This window comes from Phodopus roborovskii, unplaced genomic scaffold (assembly GCF_943737965.1).
Source record: "Phodopus roborovskii unplaced genomic scaffold, PHOROB, whole genome shotgun sequence".
Classification (NCBI taxonomy): Eukaryota; Metazoa; Chordata; class Mammalia; order Rodentia; family Cricetidae; genus Phodopus; species Phodopus roborovskii.
The window spans coordinates 2,934,543-2,951,788 of record NW_026126407.1 but is presented as its reverse complement, the minus strand read 5'-3'; the positions used below and the strand labels follow the sequence as shown (position 1 = coordinate 2,951,788).

At 42.2% G+C, this 17,246-nt stretch overlaps 1 protein-coding gene across 1 annotated transcript in view; it reads right to left on the bottom strand.

Annotated features, from left to right (window-relative positions):
* Positions 1-11,004: 11,004 nt before the first annotated feature.
* Positions 11,005-17,246, bottom strand: part of Utp6 (UTP6 small subunit processome component) — a 30,331-nt gene continuing 24,089 nt past the window's right edge. The window contains exons 18-19 of the mRNA XM_051179822.1: positions 13,021-13,093; positions 11,005-11,485 (exon numbers count right to left, since the gene is read on the bottom strand). Coding sequence (XP_051035779.1) covers positions 11,331-11,485; positions 13,021-13,093 — 228 coding nt within the window. The 3' untranslated portion in view covers positions 11,005-11,330. The remainder of the gene's footprint in view (positions 11,486-13,020; positions 13,094-17,246) is intronic.

Here is a 17,246-nt window from a genome sequence, read left to right as displayed (position 1 = left end):
GAGAGAGAGAGAGAGAGAGAGAGAATATTCTACAATCCTCCCGGGGCATTTAGAAAACAGTTCAAATATTCAATAACTGCTATAATATTCAGCTTTCAGATCTGAAATCTTTTCAGAGGCAAGTAAGAAACAAGCCCTTGGCCTCTCAAGGAGGCCCAGGTAGCTTATTCTAATGGACCACAGACCTGTCAAGGTGTGTCCCACCCAAAGTCCCTCTGCCAGGTTTCACGACAGTGGAGCCAATGAGGCACAGAGAGAGAGAGAGAGAGAGAGAGAGAGAGAGAGAGAGAGAGAGAGAGAGAGAACCCCAGTGGTAAAGTGTAAAGCTACTCAGGTCTCAGGTCCATGAATTCTCTGATAACAAAACAAACCCAAGAAAGCATCCAGCATTTTGAGCAGCAGGCAAGGGCATGATTACCCAGGAGGCCAAGTATACCTAAGTAGCAGAATCACTCCACAAACCAGTGAAAAGATGGTGAGAGAAGCAGCCTGTTTTAGCCCAGTCCCCCAGGAAGTGCCCCTCACTCTTCACTCTTCCTCTATGCAAAAGCCCAGAGGCTGGTTGACCTCCGGTTCCTCCATAGCCTTCACTAGCCCAAATCCTAGGCACCAAGGATCCTAGCAGTATTGGCTAAGAACAGAAACACAATAAATCAATGAGCCCTTTGGACCAGGACCCCTGAAGAAGCCTATGATGCCAGAAGCTTTTTGCCACCCGGGACTAGAAAGGGGTCCAGAAACTCTTGCCTCTGGAGCTGATCCAAGTCTAGCTCACTAGAATAGCTGCAACCTTCAAGCAACCCAAGATGGCTATCCCAGTGACAGAAGGGAAGACTTGACCACCACAGACCTATATCTCAATTCCTGTGATGTTAATGTGCTCACACCACTAACTTTTAGGAGGCTTTCTATTCTAGGAACTCTGAATAACAGGGCTTCTTGCAGCCTACCTTTTTTGTTTTTCCCTTGGATGTACATGGATGTATTTACGTGTTCTTGTGTGTTTATGTACAGAAGGACTACCTCACTACAATATATCATGTGTATGTGGGCCACAGAGGCCAGAAGAGGGTGTCATCAGATTGCCCCAGAACTAGAATTACAGGTTGTAAGCTGCCTGATGTGGATGGGTGAAACCAAACTTGAGAGGAGAAAGTGCTCTTCTGAGCCATCTCTCCAACCCATAGATCCGTCTATTTTAGAAAAGTCCTGGGAGGCAGAGGTACATGGATCTCTGAGTTTGAGGCCAGCCTGGTCTACATAGTGAGATCTAGGACAACCAAGGCTACACAGAGAAGCCCTATTTGGAAAAAAAAAAAATCTAGTAAAAAAAAAAATTATAGCTGGGCAGGGGTGGTGCATGCCTTTAATGCCAGCACTTGGGAGGCAGAGGCAGGCAGATCTCTGAGTTCAAGGCCAGCCTGCTCTACAAAGTGAGTTCCAGGACAGTCAGGACTATATAGAGAAACCTGTCTCAAAAAAACAAAAAAGGGGGGAGCTGGGGAGATGGCTCAGAGGTTAAGAGCACTGGCTGCTCTTCCAGATGTCTGGAGTTCAATTTCCAACAACCACATGGTGGCTCACAACCATCTAAAATGAGGTCTGGTGCCTTTTGGTGTGTGTATACTTAATAAAGAAGTCTTTAAAAAAGCCTTAAGCTGTGCTAGAACTAGAGCCAATTCTGAGTTTTGATGTGGAAGGGTCCCTGTAGGCTTTACAGTAGGCAGGGAAAACCATCAGGGCGAGGGAAGAATGAAATTGGATCAGACTGACTTTGGCAATCAGTGCTGGGCCAAGACTTCTTGGAATCTGACATTATTAGCTCATACATTTTTGCCATGTATTTAAGCATAGCACAATTTTTTTTTAAAGTTTTTAGGTAACAACTCAGTTCTGTGAGTACAACAAAGTTCAACACATGTTTACACCGACGCTCTTTAACGAAGTACATATATATGGGTTCATCCATCCAATGGGTTCTTTTTTTTTTTTTTTTTTTTTAAGATGGGTTCTTGTTGACTTAGAAGAAATTCTCAAGATAAGAGTCTAGGGGAAATAACTCAAGTAAACATAATGCCTGGCCCTAAGACAGCCTAAAGGTCACTTAGGCTGTTGTTAAAGTATGAATGACATCTCTCACAAGAATGAGTTTTATGGCCAGGTTTTAGGGGGAAGGGTCTGGGATAAGTAAAACACAAATCCTGAGAGATAGGGGTAGAGCGTGACTCATCAGACAGCAGAGGATCACCAGGTTGTAAACTCCATCCATTCCCAGCATTCCAGGAGGAACAGGTTAAACATCTCCTTCCTTTGAAGGATGCCTGCATGTTTAGCTCTCCTGGCTTCTCCAGTGCTTGTCTGTGTGCACAAGCACTGTTTGCCCTCTACAGTTACTGTGAAGCTTGCTTGTGTGTGGAAGGAACCTTTTCTCGAGGCTTTAAATGTGAAACACAGCAGAGGGGCTGGTAAGATGGTTCAGCCAAGGCTCCTGCCACCAAGCCTGCTGACAGGTTCTGTCCCCATGACCCACGAGGTGGAGGGACAGAATCAACTGCCACTGTCCGTACCTCCACAGTCTTGGGCATGCATGAAAACAAATGCATATGCAAACAAAATGTAAAAAGTTACCAGTCTGTCAGTTCTGGAGAGAAGGCTCAGCATTTAAGAGTGCACATCACTCTTGCCAAGAACCTCAGTTCTAGGGATCAAACTCAGATCAGGCTTGGTACCAAGCCCCAGTACCCACTGAGCCATCTCACCAACCCACTTTTCTTGGACCAACTCTTCTGGAGTAACACTTGTATTTTTGGTCACTAGACAAGCTGTGTGTGTGTGTGTGTGTGTGTGTGTGTGTGTGTGTGTGTGTGTGTATTTCACTTTAAAATGCAAATAGCTTAACTCCAACTTAGTTGAAAATGGATGATAATTTTGTTGTTGTGAATTGTTTTATGTGGTACTGAAGACTGAAACCAAGGCCTCAAGTGCTCTACCACTGAACCCCTGCATTTAAGGCAAATGGTAATTAGTTTGACTACAGTGTGAAGTTGGTGTAGGATTACTTTTGTTTTCGTGTCCAGAGCAAGCTATGACCAGAAACATTTTTGGTGTGGAGGAGGAGAGGTTAGAACTTTTCTATAGTGAAAGCATTTCCCATCAAAATGAGCATCATCTCTTTATGCACTGCATACCTTACCAAGGAAAGGCAGCAAAGAACTGACTTTGTAAGCAGATCGTGGTGGAGGAGGAGGCAGGAGAATCAGGAGTTTAAGGTCAGCCTCAGCTACAAAGGGACAATCTGGGTTACATGAGACTGTTTGAAAGAAGAAACTGGCTTTTTACTTCTCACTGGGTATACCTTTATTTTCTTAAACACTCTCTAAACACTGGCTTTTGTTTTAGATTTTGTTCTCTTTGTAGAAGGCACTACTTTCTTGGAGATATCTTGTCACTAGGAAACAAACTGTGGAACTATCTATGAGGTCATTCTAAATGCTCAACAGAGGAAGAAAAGAGCTAGGGGCCCAGGCAAGATGGCTCAGTGGACCAAGGTGTTAGCTGCCAAGCCTGAACACCAGAGTTCAATCGCTGAGACCCACCTGGTAGAAGGGAACTTCCATGAGTTGTCCTCTGAACACCATGCATGTACTGTAGCATGAGTGTAGCACACTCACGATAAATTTAAGGAGAAAGCAAGTGAATACACCAGTATTCATCACTCTCCGCCTCCTGACTATAGGTCCAATGTGACTAGCTGCCTCTCATTTCTTCTTCCTCCATGCCTTTCCCATCTAGATGGCCTGTACACAAAAAGCCTGTGACAAAATATTTTTCCAACTTTAAGTTGTCTTTTTGTCAAGTGTTTTGACAAAACAAGGAGAAAAATAACTAATGCACCCAAACTCTTAAAATTTCCAGAAGAAACAATTGTTCTTCTGCTGTCCCCCTACAACTTTCTAAATTAAGAAAACAAAAACAAACTTTAAAAAGCCAAAATTATGGCTGGGTGGTGGTGGAGCATGCCTTTAATCCCAGCACTCAGGAGGTAGAAGCAGGTGTATCTCTGTGAGTTCGAGGTCAGCCTGGTCTACAAACAAGTTCCAGGGCAGCCAGGGCTGTCTCCAAAAAAAAAAAAAATTGGTATGTCCTATACATAATCAATAATCCCAGCCTGAGATAGGAAGATTACTAGAGCTTGAGGCTAGCCTAGATTATATAGCAAGACCCTGTCTATAAATAAACAAGATCAGCACATACACACAAGAAAAACCCAGAAACAAGAGGCAAAACATCATTCTCTTCCAGTAGACAGCATATCCTTCTGACAGCTCCCCAGGTACCCAATTCCCCATCAGTCTCCAGAGCAAAGCCTTCCTCTTCTAAATGAGGGCCTTTCCCATGAGTGTGATTAGAGATGCTCTGGATTCCACTAAGAAACTAATGAAGGAAGGTCTTAAAACTGATAAACCACAGGTCTGCTCAGACCCTTGTTAAACTCTGGGCCGACTTCCCAAACAGCCTACACTCTTGGGTTATCCGAGCACTTACAAAAATGTTTGGATGACCAAATATGACTGGTCATCTCTCTTCAACAAGATGTTTTATCTTAAACAAGGTCATTTAATTGCCAAGTCCTGAAATCCACATGGGGCCTCAAACAGGTGACAATTCAGGGCCATTTACATGCCATTAAGCCAAAGGGTCTCTAGCAGATGAAACAAACTTGAATTGAATTTTGTTTCTCAGCTCTTCTCTTCAACTTCAAAGAGACTATTAAAAGTTGGTGCAGATGGGGGGGGGGTGAGTTAGGAGGTCAGAGGTGCAGGGAGAAGAGTAGGGCCTGTCGAGTCATAACAGGCAGCCCTCACAATTCTCCTGCCTTCTGGGAAGTTGGAAGGTACACTGCTAAAAGGCCTCACAATACTGGAAGAAAGCCTGGAGAAAGACAATGGATTTCCAAGCAGAGTGCTTTAGTGGTGCCAGGGACCAGGGTGGGAAAGGAATCAGCCTAAAAAGGCATGGTGTTAAAACTGTAGTAGTCACAACAACTCTAAGCAGCAAGATTTTCAAAGCACAGGGTCTGGAGGCAGACTGGCTGGATTCAAATCCGCTCTGCCAATTACTAAACATGGAACTGAGCTGTGATTTACTTAGCTGGTTCCTCAGTAACTGAGCATTAGGGGCCCCAGCGACTCCACTCCTAAGTGTATTCCCCAAGGAACTGAAGACAACATTAGACAAAAATTGATGCTTGTAGCAGCCCAGCCAACAGCAGGAAGACATATCCCAGATGTCTGTCCATCGATGGATGAAGATCAACGAAATATGGTACATCTAATGATGGAAGTATTCACTCGCAGAAAGGAATGAGCGCTGACACATCCTGCAACATGAATGAACCTCAAAAATATGCTGAGTTGAGAGAAGCCAGGCACGAGAGACCATATATTGCATGATTCCATTTATAGTCAACTCACATTTTCCTACCCAGAATAGGTAAATAGATAGAGACAGAAAGCAGATGAATGACAGCAGGCTCAGGAGGGGGAAGTGGATTAACTAGTGGTGTACAGACTTTGCTTCTCGAACAGTGAGATGTTCTGGAACCAGATGGTCATAGAATATTTTCACCATGACAAATGCCTCTGAAGTATATGCCCCAAATAGTTAAGTAATAGATTACGTTACTCATCTTTTGCAACAATTAAAAACTGTCTTTAGTTTACTGTGTCTCAGTTTCCACATCTGTAAAATGGACATAGGGTTGTTGTAAGAGTGCATTTAAAAAAAGGAGGGGGCAGGGGGAAGAGAGAAGTACCCTGGCAATGAACACCCAGCAAGGGTGAGCCATGTGCTTCGTCAATCTCAACTGACATCATGCATGAGAGCTTTCTTTCAAGTCTGTGTGGTAAACAGGCTGCCACGTGTGCCCACCAAGCACATGAAACATGGCCAGGATTTCTCACTTTATTTAATTACAATTAACAAACTTACATAGGACTGGTGGCTACTATTAGATTGGACAGTACAGTTCTAGATCTTCCCACTTCACCCTCAGAACAACCCCAAGAGGTAGTTATTATGAGCACCTTATTAGAGATAAATGTGGAATGTCCCTCATAGGCTCCTGTGCGAACACTTGGTCTCCAATGGGTAGCTCAATAGAAACTCCTGTAACTACCCAGTTCCTGGAAATCTGATGTCTTTGGTCTGTGGGCAGCAGGCATGCACATGATAAACATACATACACATAAACTCACAGGTACATATAAAAAACTTTCAACAGTGCTCCACTACCGCAAGGATCAGCCCTGTCACTTATACATATGCACACCCATCTATTTGCTAAACATATTTGTCTGCCTCTGCCTGCTCTAGGACCTAAGTTCCAAGGCCAATGGCCTGTACTTTCTCTTCTCCACTTCCAAGAGGCCACACTCTTTCATCACAGAGAAGAGCACATGCTGTCCTGCTCTGCCCTGACAAAACAGTCTCACCCAACTCTGCAACCCAAAGTGACTTCCTTTACAAGTCTCTTCATAGTCTCTTGTATGCGCCATCTTGGATCACCAGCCCAATTACTGTGCACATGCACTGTGCCAGGCGAGATGCTGGGTGACAGATACAGCCCTAAGCACAGTCCTACTGCCAAGGAGCTCACTGCTAAAGCAGGGGCCAACACTGAACAAGGGCAGACGAATTGAGTAATAATGGTCTTGGAAAAACATAAATTAAAAGGGGCCTTTAAGTTTCTTTAAGTATTTATTAGAAGAATGCACACGTCTTTAAATATAAAAGAACACACATGCACAATCTGCTATTGCGGGTAAGCTGAGCATCCCACCAATATGTAGACATCTTTAGGTGAGGCCTCTCCTATTGCCCTTACCCAGTCCTCATCCAGGCTCCCCAGCCACTATCCCCAGCTGTGTCATCAAGCTTCAACTCTTTTACCAAGACACAGAGGAACCTCTAGTCTTGCTTGCCTTCTGAGTGCCTATCTTCAGCCGTGGGCTTCTCTGCCCTGCAGTCTCACAGGCTATCACCTGCCTCAGCCTGCCTGTCCTCGGGCTTCCCCTGATCCACTGCACCTGCCTACACCTTCCCACCACAGGCTACATGTGCTGCGGGAGGCTTCCTGCAAGCTCCACAGCTGCTGGCCTGAGGTAGTCATGTGACCTGCAGCACCTGACCACAGCTGCCTGAGATCCCAAACCCCACTGCCAGAGTTCCACACCTGGGAAGTTGCTTAGCCTCAAGATCTGGCTACCAGCTAAAGAATCTACTGCAAAGGTCTGTCCTCAGCAGTGGCTACTCCGAGACAAGAGGAAAGGATTCCTGTCAGGAAGAAACCGAGGCAGGGCACTGCAGACAGGATTAGTACTCCCCACTGCCTAGTGCTAGTTCAGAAAGAAACAAACTCTTAAGATACTGATTCTGGGAGCAACTACATGCATAGAGTTCAAGGCTGGGTGACCAGCTGGGTCTGAAATGACAAGTATCATCCCTTCCCAATAACTGCTGTGTGCTTCAGCTTCAATACTTGAATTCCTATCACAGTATTAAAATGGCTCGAGTCTGCCCAATGGTATAAAAATGCCTCTGAAGTTCCAACCACTTTCCACCCTACCATTTCACAGGTTTCTCTATAACTTAATTCTAGGATGCAGTTTAACTATAACTCATCCACAAATGGATGAGAACTCAGCAACCGTTCCCCCACCCTGAGTTAAGGATGGTCTTTGGGGCTAACCCGTTCAACACCAAAATAGTTCATCAAAAACTCCTACATTGTATGGACCCAGTATAAACAATGACACCATAAACAGTCCATCCTGGGACAGGCTCTGACCAGAGCCTGCCCGGTCACTCTCCTTGTTACCTCAGATAAGGTGGTATCTGGGACAGTCAGGGCTTGCAGGAGGAAAAACCCAACTTCAGACAGCCTTCACTGATGCATTCCCTCCTGAAGACTCAGGAAGCCGTACCATGAAACTATATAAGCAGTCACATAGTGCTGGGAGAGACTTCAGAAGGTTCCTGTGTGTTGGGGATACAGCTTTTGTGGGCTTCTCAGTGGTGCCTTTCAAATCCCCCATGCTCCTGTAACTAACCCCAATAAACTCACTGTTCACTAGGCTACACTTGGTATGGTCTGCTGGTATGGTGCTGGTGTGTGGTAGCGAACAACTGTTCACATGTCCCCAGGAAAAATCAGACAACTGTCCACTTCACCACTACTACCTCACCCCACTCCACCTCACCCTACCCCTGGCACTGCCTAAACTCCAGCTTTGCTCACTAAGGAACCTTCTCACAGTCTTTTGGGACATTAGTGAGTCTTTCCAACTTTATCTAGCCCAAAGGATGTGTTTATAGATACAACAAGGCATTAAGGGAAGAAAACAGGGTGAAGCTGACACATAATACTCAATGTTAGTTTTCTTCCCCCTCTATGTAGACTTTCCTATAAAGGGGAATAGGGCCCATTAATGTGCATCCTGTTGTGTTGATTCACAACTCAGTTTCCTCAAATCTCACTTCCTGTCACTGCATTTCCTTTCAGAATCTCTTGCAAGAGAGGAAATAAAATGTCTATCATCTGTACTGTCCAACATGGTAACCATGTGGCTATGTAAGCACTTAAGATGTACCAAGTGTGGCCCCCTCATAGTGGCACAGACCTTTAACCACTTGGGGAGATGGAGGCAGGTACATTTCTGAGTTCCAGGCCAGCCAGGATTACAGTGAGACCCTGTATCCAAACAAACAAACAAACAAACTGTGAATTATTGCTTACTTTAGATATAAACATAACTGTCACTGAACTAACTAGATGCATTTTCATAATATGTATAATCAGACTGGATGACCCGCCTTTGTGTCCTTGCCCCTAAAACAGCCTACCACCATCTTATCTATCCATTGCTCTCCATCCTATGGGCAACATGTACCTCTTCCTAAAATAAGAATACCAACTAATGGACTTAAGATAGCTGAGCTTCCCAGGTCCAATTCCCAGCACCTCACAACCAGAACTAACTCCAACACCTTCTTCTAGCTTCCAAAGACACCAGACGTGCAGATGGTACACACACACACATGCAGGCTAAACACCCATACATATAAAATTAAATTTTTAAAAAGCAAATGACAAGCAAACTACAGTACAAAGGCTCAAAATAAAAATGTACTAAATAGGTTTGATCAAGCCAGGCTGCCTGAAACAGAGTACCAGGTGATCCTACATTCAAAACAGCTGGACAAAGCAGCCTTACAGACTACAGCCAGGATTTCTGCATCTTCTTAGAATCCCCCATGACAGTGTCCCTTACCAGCAGGAAGTAGTTTGGAAAGAACGACGCCCAAATTCCCAAATATTGTCTATAAATGTTTGTTTTCATTTAAATGGACTTGGTTATATAAAATAAATTTAAAAAAAATATGTACTGAATAGTCGAGCAGTGGTGGCACATGCCCTTAGTCCCAGCACTCAGGAGGTAGAAGCAGGCGGATCTCTGTGAGTTCGAGGTCAGCCTGGTCTACAAAGCTACACAGACAAACCCTGTTTCAAAAAATCAAAAAGAAGAAAAAAAATGTACTAAATACTCTAACCTATATAAGAATTCAATATATACTAAGGGTCATAAATGAACCACACAGAGAATAACCTGACTAGCCTCCTAGTACTACAAGTTTTACAAGTTGTCAACTACTTGAGGAAGAGACTGGGTTGTCCTAGGGGAGAGGAGAGACTATAAAAGCCTTTAATACTGAGGGTGCAGAGTGGTAGAAATGTTTACCTCTCATGTGTGAGGCCCTAGGCTGAGCTCAGTATGGGGCAGTGGGGGAATCACATAAAATTCTTCCAGGCATCAAAAACTCCAAACAAGGGAAAGAGGGAACATAAAGGTATCTGTAAGAAACAAAAGTCTAGCATTCTCATTCTCAATGTATTTTTAAAACATAAATTAGTAAGAAAAAGTAGTTTAAACAATGATGTATCATTTTCATCTTGATGGAGATTTATAAAATGATGAAAATGAAGTATATAGTGCCCAGTGCAGAAAAGGGTGTTACCTCTTTCATATGCTGAAAACATCAGTATTCTCTACCTTTTTGCTGTCAAGTAAATCCCCTAAGGAAGCAGCCATGGATGTGACAAAAGAGTGACAAGAATCATCACCAACAGCATTTATAATTACAACAAATAATAAATGGCAAGGTCAAGCCACAGAGGATTAATAAAATAAAACAATGGAATGCTATGAATTCATTAGGTGTTTTTTAAGTTCATTTAATAACAAGAAATAATGTAACATTACTTAAGGCTTAATATTAAGTAACTTGTTCCAAATACTTTTCCAGGGATATCAAAATGTTAAATTAATCCAGGTCTAGTGATTCAGGCATATAATCTCAGCTACTTGATAGGTTGAGAAAGGAGGACTGAAAGTTCAAGGCCTGCTTAGACTTGAGTACTTTGAAGGCCAGCAAGAACTTGAAACCAGCTCAAAACAGAAAGTAAAAAAGAGCTGAGGAGCTATCGCAATGGCAAAGCACCTGCCTCAAATGCATAAAGATTTAAGTTCTATCCCCCGTATCAAAATAAATGAAAGGATTTCTTTCAATTTCCTTCCCCACTCCCAAAATGCCCTCCTCTGTTCCAAACCACCCTCCCATCCATCCATCCCTCCCACTTGCCTGCCCTTTGGTTGCTGGGCCTACTCTATACAAACACTTGTCCTGTTAATCCTTGGAGTAAATAATTTTCTGTGTTACCTTAGCCTTCTAAAAGGACAACTTCCCCTAAACCTAGCACCACCTTCTCTGTTCCTCATCCAAGTCTCCCTTCCTCCCTGGATGTGAAGGAAGGCCCACGTTTCTTGAATGGATGACCTAAAAGTCCAGTTCTGATACAGGAAATCAAGTCACTTAGGTTCAACCTCATTGGGATTACAGATGGCTTTCTTTCTTCTGTGCACTGCCTTAGTTCCTCCTGTTGCCACAGATATCATGCAGGCTTTCACAGCAAGGAAAGAACACACAAAACTATACTTTCTCTTGCCTTTGAACTGGTTTCATCATGCCTAGTCAGGATTAGAACTGTGTGTGCTTGGCCTGGAACAAGAAATGAAACTCAATACATGATTTCCACGTATTTTAGATTTAATAGGCGGCAGTAGCTCTCTTTTCTGGAACCAAAGAGTAATGCCAAATTAAAGTACGTTACACAATCAATCAGCTAACCTGTCTACCGTTATCAACAACTCATATTACAAGCTGTCCCAGAGGCTTGCAATACCATTTCACCAAATTGGTGGAACTCTTCGCTAGTGGCCAGCCTGATGCATAGCATGTTTAGCTACAAACATCTCTGCTGACTGTCCCTGTAACATTTTCATGGCTCGCCAATAGATCTGTCCACAGTTCTCAGGTCTACCAAAGGGGTGGCTCAATTCTTCTTTGATGTAATCCATCCAAAGATCTTTAAAAGGAAACAAAATAAAAAAAAAAATTACTGTAAACCTAATTAGAAAGCTGGGAAATTTTATTAGTCAAATTCAATTATTTAATACTAAGCCAATTAAAAAGTTCTAAGAAATTTCCACACATAAAATTAATATAAGTAAAATATATATATAAATAAAATGAGGTACCTTGTAATACTCTGTAAGCCTATGTGTTGCCTCGTTGATTTCTTTATAATGAAAACTTTAGAGCTCTTTTGTTGTTTTTTTTCAAGATAGGGTTTTTCTGTGTAGTCCTGGCTATCTTGGAACTCATCTGAAAACCTCAAACTCACAGATATCCTCTTGCCTCTGTCTCCCAAGTACTGATCTACTTTGTTTTGTTTTGTTTTTTTTTTTTGTTTTTTGTTTTTCAGATAGGAGCCCTTGCTGTCCTGCCTCTGCCTTCCAAGTGCTGGGATTAAAACTTCTCACAACCACTGCCCACCATCAGGCTTCCTTTCTACTCCCTAAAAGACATGGTACACTGTTGTTATCTAGTCAGCCCTCACTATCCACAGCAGACTAGCCCTGGTATAGCTGACTAAGCACTGACTGACCAGCTCTAACTACTGGCCTACACTAACATTTTCTTTATAAATACTTGTTTTGGTTTAATCTGATTTAGTGGTACCATTCTATAGTACAAGCTGGCATAAAACTCACTACATAGCCTAGGCTAGCTTCAAAGTCCTGGCAATACCCCTGGCCCCAGCTCTGCAGCAATAGGATTATAGTCATGAACCATTACATACATACATACATAATTTTACATACCAGCATACATAATTTTAAAAGTTATTTATTTTATATAGTGTGTGTGTGTGTGTGTGTGTGTGTGTGTGTGTGTGTGTGTGTCTGTGTGTCATGGCATACATTTGGAGGTCAGAAGGCAACTTGTGGAAATCAGTTCTTTTTTTCTACCATGTGAGTTCAAGAGACCAAACTCATGTCCTCATGCCTGGAAACAAGTGCCTTTAGCCAGAGACATCTCACTGGCCCATATAAATTTTTCTTTTTTACAAGACCCAAACCAAAGCTGAGTATGGTGATGCACATCTTTAATCCCAGCATTCCAGAGGCAGAGGCAGAGGCAGATATCTGTGAGTTCAAGGTCAGTCTGGTCTATAGAGTGAGTTCCAAGACAGTCAGAGCTACAGAGAAACCCTGTCTGGAAAAGCAAGAGAGAGAGAGAAAGAGACCCCCAAACCAAGCAAAGTTCTTTTTTTTTTTTTTTTTTTTTTTTTTTTTTTTTTTTCGAGACAGGGTTTCTCTGTATTGTTAAAGCCTGTTCTGGAACTTGAAGCCAGTCTAGGCTTTGTATTAAGTTCCAAAGTAGCCTAGATGACAGACTCTATGCTACCTTGTCAAAAAACACAAGAAAAGGGCAGGGAAAACACTACAGAACTGTTCTCAGAAGGGCCTAAGGTACAAACCAGAAACATTGTTCTACCCACCTAATAGGTCAGAGATGCAAGAGCAGCACTCACGCCCATAACTGAAGCTTACTTACCAGAATCTGTAGACCCAAACTCTCTCAGAGCCCTCTCGTAATACTCCCTCAGGTTCGCCATCCTGCAGGGTTCCTATAAAAACACCAGATCTTCCTTCATCCATCTAATCATAAATCCATTTGACTGTATTTTAACAACTTCTATCTGTTAGGTATATGAATGGGAAGAACCAAACCAGCCTAGTCCCAAAACATGAAGGAAAAACCAGGCTGGGGAAATGGCTCAGCAGCCAAGGGCACCTGGCACCATGCCTGACAGCCTGAGTTCAACCCCCAGCATCCACATGGCAGAAACCAAGCATCAACTACCAGAAGTTGTCCTTGGACTGTCACACTCACATTGTGGCACACAAAAAAATAAATAAGACCAAGGAAAGAAAAACACATTGACCAGAATGAAGTAAACGTCAACCAGGAAAGCACTTTGTCCTGCTGATGTAAGGAAAATCTAATTACATTTCAGGGAGGAACTTGCAAGGTGTCACAGATGAACACTTGAAACCCTTGAGGGGCTACATGGGATTTAAGTGAAAAGATAACAGAGACAATTCCATAGTGTATGCTAAGCTTTCTTCCTTTTGAGAATGTGTTCTGACACAGAGTTATGACCATCTCTTTTTTAAGATTTATTTATTATGTATACAGTGTTTTGTCTAAGTATATTCCTGCACACCAGAAGAGGTCATTATAGGTGGTTGTAAGCCACTATGTGGTTGCTGGAAATTGAACTCAGGACCTCTGGAAAAGAAACCAGTGCTCTTAATGGCTGAACCATCTCTCCAGCCCAAATTAAAACCTTTCTTTCTTTCTTCGCCTTCTCCTCCTCCTTTTTTTTTTTTTTGAGAAAAGATTTCATTATGTATCCCAAGTTGGCACAAAATTCACAGCAATCCTCTTAAGTGCTGGGAATAAAGGCATGAGCCGCCATTCCTTTCTCTAAAACTCTTAGGTCACAATATACATAAATACAGGTACATGATCTTCAAGTTCTTTAAGCCCTCTGACTTCAAGAGCTTCTTTACTTGGAAAGCTCCTCAGAACCATTACAGGTAACAAAGTGTGGGCTATGCCAGCCCATAGTCCAGGAATGGAGTCAGGTGAGGAGAATTCTGAGTGTTGTGAGAACATTCCAAGAAAACAAGACACAGTCGTTGACCTCAGTTTCTTTAAAAACACAGACTTGTTCTCGAAATCTGCTTTTGTGCTCCTCCTAAGTGTAGCAGATAGGAGTCACTTTACATCAGATGTTCATTATTGTTTGCTGTTGTTATTCAATTGCCCTTTATATGCCTCTACAGGAAGCATATTTTTGCCTTGTGTGGCTTGTCCTTATGGTTGTATACAGACTGAACTCATAAGAACTTGACTCATGTGACCTGTCTTAACTCTTGAGTATAAATTGTCTGAGGTTCTGAATAAAGATGGTTTTTATTACATGAGCCTATAATCCACCTCCTTTATTGGCTTCATTCTCCCAGGTTATCCTACCTCTAGAGTGGTGACAGGATATGACCCAACAGAATAGTGGGCACTACTTTTGTAGCTGTGGCTGTCCTTGAACTCTGTGAAACCAAGGAAGGCCTGGAACTCCTGATCCTCCTGCCTCCACTTCCTAAGTGCTAAGATAACAGGTATTCATCACCACATCCAATTTATGTGGAGCTGGGGATCAAACCCAAGGGTCTCTGCATGCTAGGAAAGGTCCCTACCATGGCACCTGTAGCTCCACCTCTACTATTAAATGTATTCCTTTGAATGCATTTTCACACAGTAGACTAACAGCATCTAAAGTCTTCTTTCAGTTTTCAAGACAGGGTTTTTCTGTATAGTCTAACTGTCCTGGAACTTACTCTGTAGACCAAGCTGGCTTCACACTCAGAGATGTGCCTGCCTCTGTCTCCTGGTTACCACTATCAGCTTAACTGAAGTCTTTTGTATGGAGCCCGAGAGATCCGCTCAACAGTTAAGAGCACTTGCTGTTCTTGCAAAGGACCTGAGTTCTGTCCCTAGCCTACACCCAAGGCCTATGGCTCACAAGCACCTATAACTCCAAGTCCAGAGGATTCAAGACCATCTTCTGGCCTCCAAGGGTATCTGCCTCCTGTATAAATACCTCCACACAGACACACACGTAATTTAAAAACTTTTTTAAAAATTTAGGATAAAGTAACTACTTTAGAGTTCAATCCCTAGCACCATTAGAAAAAAAAAAAATATTAACCTTATTCAAATCTCCCTTCACAAAACCACATAATTTGAAGTCAATTTAACCTCACAGGCACAAATATACAAACACATTTTGCCAAGGGATCATAATATACATTGCACTATACACACTACACATATTCTTTTCTTTCTTTCTTTCTTTCTTTCTTTCTTTCTTTCTTTCTTTCTTTCTTTTTTGTTTTTGTTTTTTCAAGACGGGTTTCTCTATGGTTTTGGAGTCTGTTCTGGAACTAGTTTTTGTAGACCAAGCTGGTCTCAGAGATCTGCCTGCCTCTGCCTCCCGAGCACTGGTACTAAAAGGCGTGCACCACCACTGCCTGGCACATATTCTTTTCTATTCAATATATGTCTCACTCACACTTAGCAGGCAAAGGGCCTTCCTATATAGATGAGGGTAATAAGTGACATAACTATAACATTAATAATCCAGAGACTGGTTATTAACTATTATGTTAAACTGTCCAATCATAATTATAGTAAGTATGCTATACTATACTTCAGCATAACAGGTACTTGACTTGAGCAATAATGGTTAAAATCATGAAAACAGGAGATCAACCTCACTAGTAATTTTTCAAATTTCAAATAAAAATAAAATACCAGGTAAAATACCAAAATCAAAGAAAACAAAAAACAAAGCTGAACTTAGAGAAGCTATGAGAAAATAGGTATACTCATCCATTAGCTGACTACCTCATAAACAACTAATTCTTTTGGAAGACTGCATGTTAGCATATACAACACATAGTGGTACACATCTGACGTTTTAAGAATTTTTTTTCAAGACAGGGTTTCTCTGTATAACAGTTCTGGCTGTCCTGGAACTAGTTCTTGTAAAACAGGCTGGCCTCAAACTCACAGAAATCCACCTGCCTCTGTCTCCCAATTATTGGAATTAAAGGCTTGTGCCACCATGTCTGGCTATCTGACAATTGTAGTGATATATTATTTATGATTTATTAAAGCTTGCTTAAGAACTCTGAAAGCAAAGTCAGCCACAGGCTATAGAAGTCAAGCACACACCATCAATTCTAGGACTCAGGATTAAGAGACAGATGGATCTCTGTGAGTCACCCAGATCTACACAAGAGTGAATCAGTCTAAAAGAGAACTATAACTCATACCTTTAATCCCAACATTAGGGAAGTAGATACAAAAGAAGCAAGGTCTCAGAGAGGCATTCGTTCTCTAGCCACACTGCCACACTGAGGAGAGGCTACAATCTGAGGCTTGGTGAGAGCTCCTGGAGACAGGGTCAGTCCATCCAGCCTGAGCTTGAGGTGAGAGCTAGAGGGCTACTTTGCTTTTCTGATATTCAGCTTGAAGTTTGAACCCCAAGATCAGTCTCTGGGTCATTTATTTGTGTTACAGACATTATTTTAAAATGCATTTTTTTAAGGCAGGCATGCACGGTACCACACACCTTTAATCCCACTATTCTGGAGGCAGAGGCAAGCACATATATATGGAGATATATATGTATATACATACATACATATATATAAATACACACACACACATATTCCAAATTTACCATGGTCAGAAAATTTGATAATAAATACAGTTTTTGATAAGCTCAATGATAGAGCTCCCATCTAACATTAGCAAGTCCCTGAATTCAATCCCCATCATTACAAAATTAACTAATTAAAAACATAAATGCCAGGAGTGTTGACACACACCTTTAGTCCCAGCACTCAGGAGGCAGAGGCAGGTGGATTTCTGAGTTCCAGGACAGCCTGGTCTACAGAGTGAGTTCTAGGACAGCCAGAGCTATTAACAGAGAAACCTTGTTTGTTTTGCTTTGGGATTGTTTGGGGGATTTTTTTGTTTGTGTGTTTGTTTTTTGGTTTTGTTCTGTTTTATTTTTTGAGACTATATAGTCTTGGCTGGTCTAGAACTCACTACATACATAGGAACAGACTGGTCTCAAACTCATGGAGATCCTGAGTGCTGGTATTAGAGATGAACACTACACTACCACCCTGAGCTGTATATTA